General features: G+C 45.3%; 1 protein-coding gene and 1 long non-coding RNA gene across 2 annotated transcripts in view; both read left to right on the plus strand.

Annotated features, from left to right (window-relative positions):
* Nucleotides 1-13,161, plus strand: part of LOC310675839 — a 324,788-nt gene that overhangs the window by 160,941 nt on the left and 150,686 nt on the right. The window lies entirely within an intron of this gene.
* Nucleotides 3,039-13,161, plus strand: part of UVRAG (UV radiation resistance associated) — an 86,616-nt gene continuing 76,493 nt past the window's right edge. The window contains exon 1 of the mRNA XM_083436466.1: nt 3,039-3,370. Within this exon, the coding sequence (XP_083292592.1) occupies nt 3,293-3,370 (78 nt within the window). The 5' untranslated portion in view covers nt 3,039-3,292. The remainder of the gene's footprint in view (nt 3,371-13,161) is intronic.

Genomic DNA, 13,161 nt, shown 5'->3' on the forward strand with positions numbered 1-13,161 from the left:
AGTACCTCAAAGTTGTAAAAAGGAGCAAAAGCTGGGAACAAAGGTCATACAAATTACAGAATACAATCCAAGCTGCAAAAACATTAATTAGAGTTGGTAATTACTCAGACTCAGCCATATCTTCCCAAGGTTTAAGGTATCCTGAGAAGGTTAAAGGGGCAAAGAGCTAATAGCAACAACAGCTGCAGCCTGGTGAGGAAGAGAGACTGCTCTGAGGTTGCTTTTTGGTCACTTTGGAAACTGTTTTTTACTAATCGTTTCTTCTAAAAATCTATCTGTGTTATATATATGAAATGTATTGACTTTAGTGTAATTATGCAAAATCTAGAAAGTAAGAAATGTTAGATTCTTATGTTAGATTCTTATTTCATTGATGGTGTGTGAGAAGGTTAACCCAAGACCTCTGTTTATATGACAAAATTTGAAACCATGAGCCATCTGTTTTAGCCATTTGCCCCTGTTGCCAGAAGGGCAGAAGAGCAAAGAGCAGAAGAGCAAAGGGCATAGGGTGATCTGGTAATTAAGATGCCTTGTCAAGGCAAATGTAAGATATATGATAGAAGGAAATATAGCTCTTTGTCTCCCATAAAAGGTAATAGGAAATGGGTGTATCTTTTATGATTGGTTCTAGCAAACAGCCAATAGGAATTTCAACCAGGCTGATTGGACAGAGGCAGCCAAAGGAGGAGTAAGGAGGCTGGGCTGAGGGAATATAAGTGCTGGTCACTAGGGCTGGGGTGTGCAGAGCTTTTGGTAAATATACCACTGTGCCAATCATTTATTTGTCTGACAAATAAATTATTATTTTAATTTCTCTATTGCTGCGTTGAATATTTCATTCCAGCTAAGCGTTAACCACAAGCAGGGTGCTACATTTTATCACATTAACACTTAATATTCATATAATTCTTACCAGATATTTTTCAATGAATCCGGGGACACTTTTCAACTTCCTACTAAATAGACGGATTTTGTCAGGGGACTGATTTGTAAATCTGAGGACTGTCCCTGGGAAACGGGGAAGTCTGGCTGCCTTAGGTTAATTGCATTGCAAACTTTGTAAGAGAAACCAGGTTGGCAAAAACGGAACTCCACAGCCCCATCTGGTGTCGGTATTACACGGTATTAGAATGCATAAAATATAAAGTGATTTTTCTTTGCCCATGTAGCCGACACAGCCTCCTAAGGTTTTAACATCAGTCTGAAAGGGAGTGGGAGACCAAGCGCATGTTTACCCCATAGAGCTTAATAATAATAATAATAATAATTTATTATTTGTACCCTGCCCATCTGGCTGGGTTTCCCCAGCCACTCTGGGCGGCTTCCATAGAAACCAAAAATACACTAAAATATCACACATTAAAAATACTGAATACAGCTTCTCTGTTGCATAACTGTCTGTCAAGCAGCATGTAAAAGGGGCACGGGGAACACATGCCCTATTTTTGCAGGGCCCTCCTAGGAGGACAAGCTAGAAAATAGGAACATGTCATGCTGGCTACATGGAAGCTCCAGCTTCAGTCCCTGCCCATGAAAAACACATTCCAACATTAAAAACACACTGCAGAACACCAGTAATAAAAACATAATTAAAAAGCATGCTGACAAACCCGCTAAGTGTCCCAATTTCCCAGGGACAGTCCCGGATTTACAGAAGCCATCCTGGTTTCTGATTTCATCCCAGAATGTCCCGCTTTTCCTTAGGACGTCCCTATTTTCACTGGAGAAACATTGGATGGTATGGAGTTATGCAATCTTTGAGCCAAGGAGAAAAGTAACTACAGTTGTGCCCCGCAAGACGAATGCCTCGCAAGACGGAAAACCCGCTAGACGAAAGGGTTTTCCGTTTTGGAGGTGCTTCGCAGGACGAATTTGCTATGGGCTTGCTTCGCAAGACGAAAATGTCTTCCGAGTTCCTGCGATTTTCCCCCGATCCCCACCCCCTTTTTCTAAGGCACTAAGCTGCTAATAGCCTTTTAGCAGCTAATCCGCTAATCCCTTAAGCCTTTAATAGCCGCTAATAGCCGCTAAACTGCTAATAGCGCTAATCCGCTAATGGGCTTGCTTCGCAAGACAAAAAAACCGCTAGACGAAGAGACTCACAGAACGGATTCTTTTCGTCTTGCGAGGCACCACTGTATACAATTTTTAGAAGACATCTGAAGACTGCCCTGTCTAGAGGGTTTCTTTTTTGGGAAAAAATGTTTAATGTTTGATTATGCTTTTATATATGTTGGAAGCTGCCCAGAGTGGCTGGGACAACACAATCAGATGGGAGGGTTATAAATAATAAAATTATGGTTGTGGTTATGATTATGGAATAGGACATCCCTATTTTTATCGGATACATTTTGGAGGGTATATACTGAGAGACAGCCTAATAATAAAATAGTTACCATAATACCAGTCACCACCCACTCACTTTCATATGCATAAATAAAGAAATGTGGTACTGATAAAGAAATGTGGCACTGTATAATAATAACACATGCAAATAATATTTATTGGCATGATTTTTAAACCCACAATTTATAAGGGGAGCTCCCTTTAAGAAGAAAAGATGTTATTGCCCTAGCGCAATGCATTGTGGACCATAGCATCCTTAAGGCCTTCCTCATTTGTTGCTATGGAGACGGCCTCCCTGCCTTGCTTTTGTCACGTGACAAAACATAGAGCACGTGATGCATCTTTCCCCGCCCCTCCTATTCCATTCCCCCCCCCCCTCACCCCAGTCCGGAACGCCGTTGGCTTAACCGTCTTTCACCACGTACCCCCGCCGTCCTATCGCGAATGGCTTCTTAAGCCTTCGGTCCCGCCCCTTCCCGAGCCCGCCGACCAATGAGCTTCGGGCTCTGACTTCGCGGCTCTCAGGGCTTTTTGACAGAGGCGGCGTTTCCCCCCTTCAAAGCCCCGCATACAAACAGCGGCGTCTCGGACGTCGGCTTGGATCGACGTTGCTGCGGACCAATGAGAGCGCGGCGTGGCGAGCCGGAGCCCCTCCCCTCCTCCCGCTTGAGCCAATCGGCGGGCGGCGTGCCTCCGTCGGCGTCTTCCTCCGCGGTTCCCTTCTCGCCCAGCGGTGCGGGGCAGGAACATGGCTCCGTGAGGGAGCGAGCTGTCGGTCCTGGGCGGTTGAGGAGGCCGGTGAGGCGTCGGCGACCGTTCCTTCCCCCCCCGCCGTCATCGTTAACCCTTCCGTGCCCGACGGTGGCGGCGAGGACCCTGAGGGAGGGGGCTCAATGCGCAGGCGCGAAGGCCGCTCCCGCCGGGACGCCCCCCGCGCCCCGCCAGCATGAGCCAGACCGCCGCCGTCCTCCCCCCGCCGGGCCCGGCCTCCCGCGCCCTGCATGCGGAGCTGCCCTCTCAGCAGGTGGGTCGCCGCCTGGGGTGGGGAGGGAAGAGGGGGGTTGTGTGTCCCGCCCCCCTTCATGGCATGTGCACCGGGCAGGAAGAGGTTAATGGGCTCCGGTTTGGAGAGAAGGGCTTAGCAGCCTTGCAAGTAAGCTGGCGAAAAAGGGCAGGAAAGTCTTCATCCCAGGGCCACGGGTTCAAACCCCGCTTTGGGCAATAGGTTCCTGCATTGCAGGGGTTTGGGGCTAGATGGCCCTCGGGATCCCTTCCTAACTATGCAAATCTAGTGGTCCTAAGTACTAAATTAGGGGTCAGCAAAGGTTTCAGCAGGGGGCTGGTCCCCCGTCCCTCAGACCTTGTGAGGGGCTGGACTATATTTTGAAGGGGGGAAAATGAACGAATTCCTATGCTCCACAAATCACCCAGAGATGCATTTTAAATAAAAGGACACATTCTACTCATGTAAAAATACGCTGATTCCTGGACTGTCCGCGGGCCGGGTTTAGGAGATTGGGCCTTAGTTTGCCTACCCATGTACAGTGGTACCTCGGGTTACATACGCTTCAGGTTGCAGACCCTGCTAACTCAGAAATAGTGCCTCAGGTTAAGAACTTTGCTTCAGGATGAGAACAAAAATCGTGCTCCGGCGACGCAGCAGCAGCAGGAGGCTCCATTAGCTAAAGTGGTGCTTCAGGTTCAGAACAGTTTCAGGTTAAGAATGGACCTCCGGAACGTATTAAGTACTTAATACGAGGTACCACTGTAGTAAATGGTGTGCAGCCCTTCCGTTGGATATTAGTTTGTATTATCATTGTAGGGTGAAGAAAATAAGGCTGGTATGAATGGAGGCTGCACCTGCACCACGCATTTGTTGATACTGCTTCTGCTAACTTCTTTGCAGTCATAAAACCTCCCAGACTGGTTTGCGACAATCAGAAATAAGACGATTCCTATCCTAAGGCTTGCAATCTAAAGGAGAACACGAAAAGGAAAGCATTTAGAAGACCGGGGCGGGAAGTAAACGTAAAGTGTTCTCTATGACAAGGGGAGATGAAGCAAATCACATATGAAAACATTGTCTATGTATCCCACCCATCCTAGCTTCTGAAACATTGGGCAAAAATAGGGGAAGGGTGTAGCCTACTAGTAGAATATCTGGTTTGCATGCAGAAGTACCCAGTTTAAACCCATGGCAGAGCTGCTGCCAGTCAATGTGGACAACTTGTTGTTGTTGTTTAGTCGTGTCCGACTCTTCGTGATCCCATGGACAACTAGATGGACTCAATGGTCTGACTTGGTATGAGGAAGCTTCCTATTTTCATGTAGGGCTTCTTTATTATTGAATACATTGAGGAGGTATTTTGCCTCTCAATAGGTGGTTTGTTATGAAAATGCCATTTGTTTGGATGATGCATGTTCCTTTACCATCTTCAAGTGGCACATTTTTTTCTTAACCAAAATTACCTGATTATAAAGGAAATGAGAGGAGAGCCATTTTTTTCTCCCTTTACTCTAACATTCTTCCTCCTCCCTCTTGTTTACTTGACGGATGTTTTTGTGAAGGTCTTGTTGATGTGACTTGTGTGGTACTGTGAAGCTTGTTTGGAAAGGGACACGGAGCTTAAGCAAATCTGCAGTTCTTCTGTTTGATGGCTTACCTAAATATAGCATAGTGTGTTTGTAGCTTCAAAGCTCAGCTACTTTCAGCTATCTTTTTGAAGTTCTGCTTCAGTCAGTGGTGGAAGGGCTCGGTGATCAGTGCAGTTTCTCAACACCGTCCTCTCATGTATTCAGTTGGCAGACTAAAGATATCTTTTTTCCATTCTGTTGTTTGGAACATGCTTTGTGAAATAGAATCTGCCACTTGGTGCCTTCATACACTCTTTGAGTATGCATGCATACCATTAAAAGTTTGCCAAGAGAGGAAGTAGATACTAGTCTGTGATTGATCCCACTTTCCTCTCTTACCTACTCCACAGTTGCAAGGATTTCATTTAAAGCTTGGGTGAGGAACCTGTTTCTTTCTAGGTTTTTCTGGTACCAGTGTCTTTCAGCCCTGGCCAGTGTTACATTGGTAAGGAGTGATGGAAGTTGCAGCCCAGTAACACCTGAAGGGCCCTGAGTTCCCTATCCCTGATTTAAAGGATTAGGCAGAGTCTCTGCTTTAAAGTCTGGCAAGTCAGGTGTATGTTAGCTGCTTGGGTTTTGCTTTCAGATGCAGCACCTCTAGTATCTCCCTGACTATTGCTTATTATTTATGAGCTCTATTTCTGTGGCAATCGGTTGCTGACATCCATCTGCCTCGAGTGATGATGGAGTGCCCCTCTGGGGGTGAAACCACCAAAGCAGCACCAAAGTTACCGTATTTTTTGCTCTATAACTCACTTTTTCCCTCCTAAAAAGTAAGGGGAAATGTGTGTGCGTCTTATGGAGCGAATGCAGGCTGTGTAGCTATCCCAGAAGCCAGAACAGCAAGAGGGATCGCTGCGCAGCGAAAGCAGCGATCCCTCTTGCTGTTCTGGCTTCTGGGATTCAGGATTTTTTTTCTTCTTGTTTTCCTCCTCCAAAAACTAGGTGCGTCTTATGGTCTGGTGCGTCTTATAGAGCAAAAAATACGGTAGTTTCCTGGGGTGCAAGCCTGGGCAGTATGTATGGAGGTCCTGGGCTGCCCAGATGACAAAGCCTACCTTGCTGATGTGGTCCAGAGCAGAGCAAGACGTTTGGCATCAGCAAAACGTTGGGCCTCCTTCTGGCGCCATCCAGCTGTCTTAGGGACTTCACTCTGGATTTGTGTAGGGTTTACTCCTTAGCCTTTTCTTCTCCTGAAGATAACCTGCAAGGCAGCTAGAAGAGGATTAGGATAAGAGTTTTCCTGCTTCTAGATAAGCTACCTTCCCAGGTTGACGAACCCCAGCTACCACTTCCTTGACCACTATTGGCCTTGTCTGCTCAGTTTGTTGGAGCCTGTCTTCACATGCAGGGGAAGTCCCAAACTCTCCGAAACCCTCACTTGGTTTAGTGGGCCAGTCGAAGCCATTTCTTGGGTGTGGCCACTGTCACATGCTGGAAGCCACAGGTGAGAGCTGAGTGCTGGGTGGAGGGACCAAAGGTGGACAAGCCACCCCAGAAGGAGCCCAACATGTCCCCCACCAGTGGCACTACCCCTCCCTTAACACCCCACTCAATAGCTGCTTGGTTAATATCTAGTTCTAACGATTAAGAACAAGCTGGAATTTCTGGGGCAGGAAATAGTTATAAACAGCATAAGGAATTGAGAATAACATAACGTCCCCAATTATCCATTAGCATATTAACCTTGATGCTCACTTGGATTACGTTTTGTTTACACTGCCAAGCAACAAACATTATTATAAGCAGTGAAGCATTAGATGTGTCTTTAGATTAAAATGAATGTGAACTTCTGAATCTTAGGAGGTAATGAGGTTCTTACAGATCTTTGTTTTCCTGTTGGCTGTGACTAGGGAGCCTGGTGGAACAAATCATCCCTATAGCTGCAATTCCCCTTGGAAGAATTTCAGTAAAAATGTTGGGAGCAGTCACGCTGCTGTCAGTTGATCTCTCAGAAGTTGCAGAGCTGCTTTCGGACGCTTGTTTGACAGATGTCATGCGTTTCTACTTAAAAACAACCCATTCCACGGTTGCTTTCTCTTAGTTCTGGTTGAAGTGATCACAAGTCTTTGCCATCAAATGTAGTTTGAGCACAAGATGGATCTCTAAGGTTTGTTCACACATTCATCTTCACGTGTGGTAGCCAGGCTATAATCAGCCAGCCCATGCTAACTTGGTTCTGAGAACGCTTAAGACTCCTAAATTTTATGCTCTGCTGTACAAACTGAACACAAGTACTTATATAGTGATTCCAACACCACTATACTACACACAACATTGAGATAAGCTGACTTCAAAGGCAGATACAACAGTGTAAATATACAACAGTGTAAATATTTGAGAACTCCATCAGCTGCAACTATGGACTGTGAGTAGTTCTTGCACTCAAGCAAGTTAGCTTTCTGCACTGCCTCAACATTTCAAACTGATATCTGAAAGGGAAAGTGTTGCCTGTTATGTAAAAACCAGCACAGGTAATGGGAAAGAGAATACTGCTTGCAGAGCTACTTACCTTTGGTTTTTGGTTTTTTTCCAGTTGTGGGTGGAACATGGTTTCTTGCACGTGGCAATGGATTTCATGTCCTGAGTATCTGTGGGGATTACATGACTGTCTATTATAGAACTAGACACCTCTAAATTGATGTAGGCATAACTTTTGTGATTTTCTACAGATATTGTTGTGGCTATTCAAGGATTGCAAAATCCTTTGGCATAGGCGTTCTATTCTTGGGGTCAGCAGGTTGGAGCAGGGAACTGTGATTGTCTGCTTAACATTGTAGTTAAGGTTTTTTATTTCTTTGTTGTTTTTTAAGAAGCCCATTCGTTTTAAAACAGGGTAGAACTTTTACCTGTTAAGTCCTCCTTTTTGTCTGGTGCTTGTTGGATAACAAGACTTTCAAGATGTCATGTTGAAAGTGTTGGTGTACATGGAAGAATATAGTAAACTTTGCATTCTTGTATCTAGGGAGCTTTCATATCCCTTTATTTTTTCGGTTAACAGGAAATGAGATTTCATTCTAAATGCCTTCTGCTTGGCTGGAAATCGGCCAGTTTACTTACTTAACTTTTGAGTCCTGTAAATTTCTTCAAGCCATTAGCAGGTTTTGGACCAGAGGAGGTTTGTTTAAAAACTTAGCTTGTAGCTATGCCTGGATAGCTATGCACATTGATAGTTGTCTCAAACCTCACAATTGTACGATATCCAGACTTGTTTTGTTTTCTGGTGTTTGTGAGGACAGCTGTCAAACTACATTGTAGGCCACAGAGAAAATTGTGTGGTTTGGCATCTGGGCAAGGGACTGTTTTTGACACAGGAAGGTGTGGGAGGCTTTTGGAATCTGTGGGATATATGAATAAACTCGTAGCTTTCTGCTAAAGCAGCTTTTCCTAATTTTTCTATGAGTAGAAAGTAGGTATGACGTCCATACATACCACTTTCACTTCCCTGCTAAGGTCTTTGCTTTAACTCTGCCGGATGGGCGGGGTACAAATAATAAATTATTATTATTATTATTATTATTATTAACTTCACTAATATTTGCATGTGGAAAATATGCAGCACAATCCTAGGCATGCTTCTACTGAAGTAGGCCCCACTCATTTAGGGTTGCATTTTGCGATAGTTCCTGCAACTTGGAGTTAGCATTTTTGAAAGCAAAAAGTGGACATTGCCGCCTTTCTGGGGAGAGGGTTCTGGCATTCCTAGTTTAGAATTGCAGCATCTTCTGTGAGTTGAACTTTCCTGCAAGTTGGGGCTTATTTGTACTTCTGTTCCTCTGGTCTGTTAAGATCCCTGGGATTTTGAAAGAAATAGTTGGGGCCGTGTTAGAAACTCAGATATATCAGCTAGGTGCCAAATACCTCCTTAAGCCAGGGTTACAGTCGCCAAAACAGAATGCTTAGTTGCCATTTTGGGGCCAGACAGCTCGAAAGTTGTATTTTTCAATTCGACTTTTTAGTGCCCGAAATTCATTCTGATTGTGCAGATAAAATATAATGGATAGAATTCTGCAGGATGTGTTGCTAGTGTGTGAAAACAGTCAAGAACCATGCATCTTCACATGGTGGAGACATCAGGTGCCATCCTGGCACCTGGGCATCTTCACTTGGTTGCAAGTTGCCGATAAAAGGTAAAGGTAAAGGACCCCTGACAGTTAAGTCCAGTTGCAAACGACTCTGGGATTGCGGCGCTCATCTCGCTTTACTGGCCAAGGGAGCCGATGTTTGTCCTCAGACAGTTTTTCCGGGTCATGTGGCCAGCACAACTAAGCTGCTTCTGGCGAACCAGAGCAGCGCACAGAAACGTCATTTACCTTCCCACTGGAGCGGTACCTATTTATCTACTTGCACTTTGACGTGCTTTTGAACTGCTAGGTTGGCAGGAACTGGCACCGAACAAGGGGAGCTCACTCTGACGCAGGTATTTGAACCGCCAACCTTCCGATCAGCAAGCCCTAGGCTCAGTGGTTTAGACCACAGCGCCACCCGCGTCCCAAGTTGCCAATAGTCAGGTGCAAAATCCACCTAGCGAATTCTGAATGCTGAGTTGGAGTGGACTTTTCCTTACTTCTTTCTCCAGGGGAGAAAGCAAATGTTCCAACATGACTCTAGTATGAGGCTTCTGGTCGTTGTCTAGCACAGTTCATGGGGATAAATGAATAGAAGGAGTTGGCTACTATGATGAGAACTTTGATTATTGATTCACCCGAAATGTACTGCACTTTTATCAGGAAACACCTATACAGAGTAACAGTTACAGTTTTTCAGAGCTGCATTATGAACTTTCACTTACATCTACAAAGCCACGAAGAAAGTTCAACAACAATGTTTAGTAGCTCAATATTAAGTGTCATTTAAACTAAAGCTATTTTCAGTTGGTCTAGACAGTTGTCCTTAATTCCAGGAAATAAGTTCTGCAGCTCTGCAGGATTAAGTGGTAAAACTGGGTGGCATGATGTTTGCCTTTCTTATGTAGTGACTACGAAGACATTTTGGCACAACATAAAAGCACGAGAGGGAGCTTAGCATCGTGGCCCAGGAATTCTTTGTGATTGCAATGGGGAAACCTCTGTGCCTTTAGAAATGGGGACCTTGTGTGCCAGTGAGAAGCAGGTTCCCTGAGTTTGGTTGGTGCATTCTGGTCTGTCTACCCTCCTTCCTTTCAGATAGTGTTTAATCAAGAGGTGCCGGGGTTGAGCTTAGCTGTCAGTCATAACCTTCAGCAACCTGGGTACCAGTTGGTGTACTGTACTTCTGCATGCTTGAATCCCTAGAAGATCTAAATATTCAAATTGTGTTGCCTTAAAAGTTGTGGGGTTGGAAACTTGTTTTTGACAACTTAAACTTTTTTGAACAGTGATTGAGGTCTTCAAACAAGCAAGGAGGTAGGCTTTGGTAGTGCTGTTCAGGCTTTGTTGGTAAATCTGCTCTATAATTCTCATGTCCAAACCTTCTATAACTAATTTAGAAAAATCACACAAAGAGATTAAGGTTAAAATACCAAATTCTCAGCATGCACTGTACATTAGAAATATTCTAATAGGCAATAAAATTAATCAGGAGTATGAAGCATAATGAAATTAATACACGCAAAGAAGGACCAGTTGAGAATATTAATATCCATGGCAACACTGGCTAATTCGTTTTTCTTCAGATGCAATCACATTTTGCACATCAAACAGAAGACAGGATAGATAAGGTTCCATAATAATTGCAGTTAAACCATGCTGTACTACTTAGCTATTTGATAACCACAATTTGTGCCCTGTAGAATTTCACCATGCATTGTTCCAGTCACACTTCCGATTCAGGCACATTACATGGTGCTAGTTGTCAGAGTGGTAGGGAAAGCTTGTCAACCAGTAACTTGGGCAGCTTAAAGATGTCAGTCTGTGGTGTGGTGTTAGTCACGGATCAATTGCAGGCTCAGATATTCTCCAGGCTTCCCTTGTCCGGCATCCACACCCATCCAGTGCAGAAAGAGTTTTTTGTATTGATAGCCTCTGCATTTTACAGATGATGGAACATTGTGTTTACTACGGCTGAATTACAAAGAAAGCGCTCCGTCTTAACTTTTCAGCTTCAGGTCCTCGTGGCCTGCCAAATGGTGACTCTAGTGTAATATGAACAATACAGAGGAAATGCCTGGAAGAATCTGATACTTCAAGGCACAAATTGCCAAAGAAGATACCCCAGAAGCTTCTCCAGCACTTATTTTGTAAGCCTATATGTTGCTTCTGGAATCCTCTTCATGAGATTATAGGAGTTCTGAGTTCACCCTCTGCAGATCGTATACCCCACCAGCTCTCTGAAGCTGGGTAATCCCCCTTCTGTTATTCTGGAAGACTTCGTTGAAACCTGGTGGCGGAAAGTGAGGACAGAGTAGTTCAGGAAATGGTTTGAGGAAGTGGCAACCTTTGAAAGGAGAGCCTTGAAGTGTAGGTAGGGGATAAGCTGGAGGGGCTGAAAGGGTTTGCACTGCTTATGTGAGGTTCCTCCAGGCAAAAGAGGACTCTGTTACTTGCAGGTCACCAGTTGAGTGCAGCCATATTTAGACAATGGCCAGAGACTGCAGAGAGAAAAGGCATTCCTATCCATATTGTGCTTCTCATTTGTGTGCAGCGTCTTTCAGATCATACCAGGTGTGCAGGGATGTGCGTGAAATACTAATCTTTTCCTACCACTGTGGAAAGTAACACAACAGCTGAAGGAGGTAGGGGAAAGTGACTGTGGTACAGTGCTGTTGAAAAAAGCTGTTAATTCCTCTTAGGGCTCAGCCAGACTTCCTTCTCTGCTGTGTTTCTAGGCACAAGTCCAAGTGGGATTTTGTTGTTGTTCTCCCGGTGCTTTCTCTGGGAAAACCCGTGTTATACCGCTGATTCAGAGCAAACGGCATTCAAATTTTCCATGGACTGCCATTAGCATGGTAAAATACGGAGTTTTCCTGGGAAGGGTGGTGCAAATAGAAGTCTGGATGAGCCCCTACTCTGCAACATCCTGGTGGTTCCATCCTTGTGTACATAGAAAACAGGGACAAAATAGTTCTTCTGCTCTTTGGCTTACTTCAGCTTCAGTGTTGGTTTGTGAGATGCACCCAGGGGTGGCTAATGTTTTCAGTAAATGTGCAGCAAGTCAAGTCCCCTGGGGCTGAGAGTGCCGCTCTGATAATTGGCGCAATTCTCTAGTCTAGGGTTAGCCAGTGTGGTGCCCTTCTAATGTTGCCTCACTACAACTCGCATCATTTCTGGCCCTGATAAGGAATGTTTGGCAACAGTTGGGTATGGTTGGTGGCACTCTTGAGGAACCCTACGAAATTTGAAAACCTGTGAGAAGTTGAAATCCTGTGCTTCAGTACTTTAAGGGAAAATCAGGGATCAAAGAGGTGTACGGTGCTGTGAAACATGCTGAAGTTAGGAGAATAAAATTACGTTTTACTTGGATAAAAATTCAGTTTCTACATGTTGAATGAATTGCGTGGCGGGTTCCTGCCTCCCCCCTCCAGAAATAAAGACACGAGACACAAGAATTCGAGGTAATGGGTCAAATTAGGCCACAACTTTATTGATTACAGGAATTGAGCGGTATTGGCTTAGGCATTGGTCCTGACAACTAACTGGCTGCAACCCGTTTGCTTGAAGACCGGTAAGGGTTAACCACCAGTAGGGGGAGTCCTGCTGAGGCACGTCAACTAGGAGCTCCCCCCGGAGTTACCACTTGGGAGCATGCCGTGGGCCCACACCTCCATAGGCTTAGGACAAGGCCACGCCCCCCGGAATCCTTTATCAGATTACCCTTTGTTTCGGGGGAAGGTGATGACGCTGCCTTCCCCCCCATCTGCATAACAATAGATAATACCCACACCAATGCCTAACCGCCAATACCGCGGAGTTGTGACAGATTGCTACGAGGCAGGCGAAAACCAAGTGGCCGGTGCCAATCTGCCAAATGGAAAAATTCCTACCAGGCCCCTTGACGGCGACCGACTGGAGTCCGTAGCAACGTCAGAGAGCCTAGCCTAACGGGTGGGAGGGAAGGGGAAATAACCTAGCTGGCTGCTGCGCGGAAAAGAGGGAAAGCCTCGGCCGTGCCAGACCTAAGAGCAGCGAGGCCACGCCCCCCAGGCCAGCCAATTGGCTGGCCCGTGGATGACGCGCCCGAGGCTTCCCTGGCATTGCGGGGGCT

Source organism: Podarcis tiliguerta (genome assembly GCF_965153285.1).
Source record: "Podarcis tiliguerta genome assembly, chromosome: 4".
Lineage (NCBI taxonomy): Eukaryota > Metazoa > Chordata > Lepidosauria > Squamata > Lacertidae > Podarcis > Podarcis tiliguerta.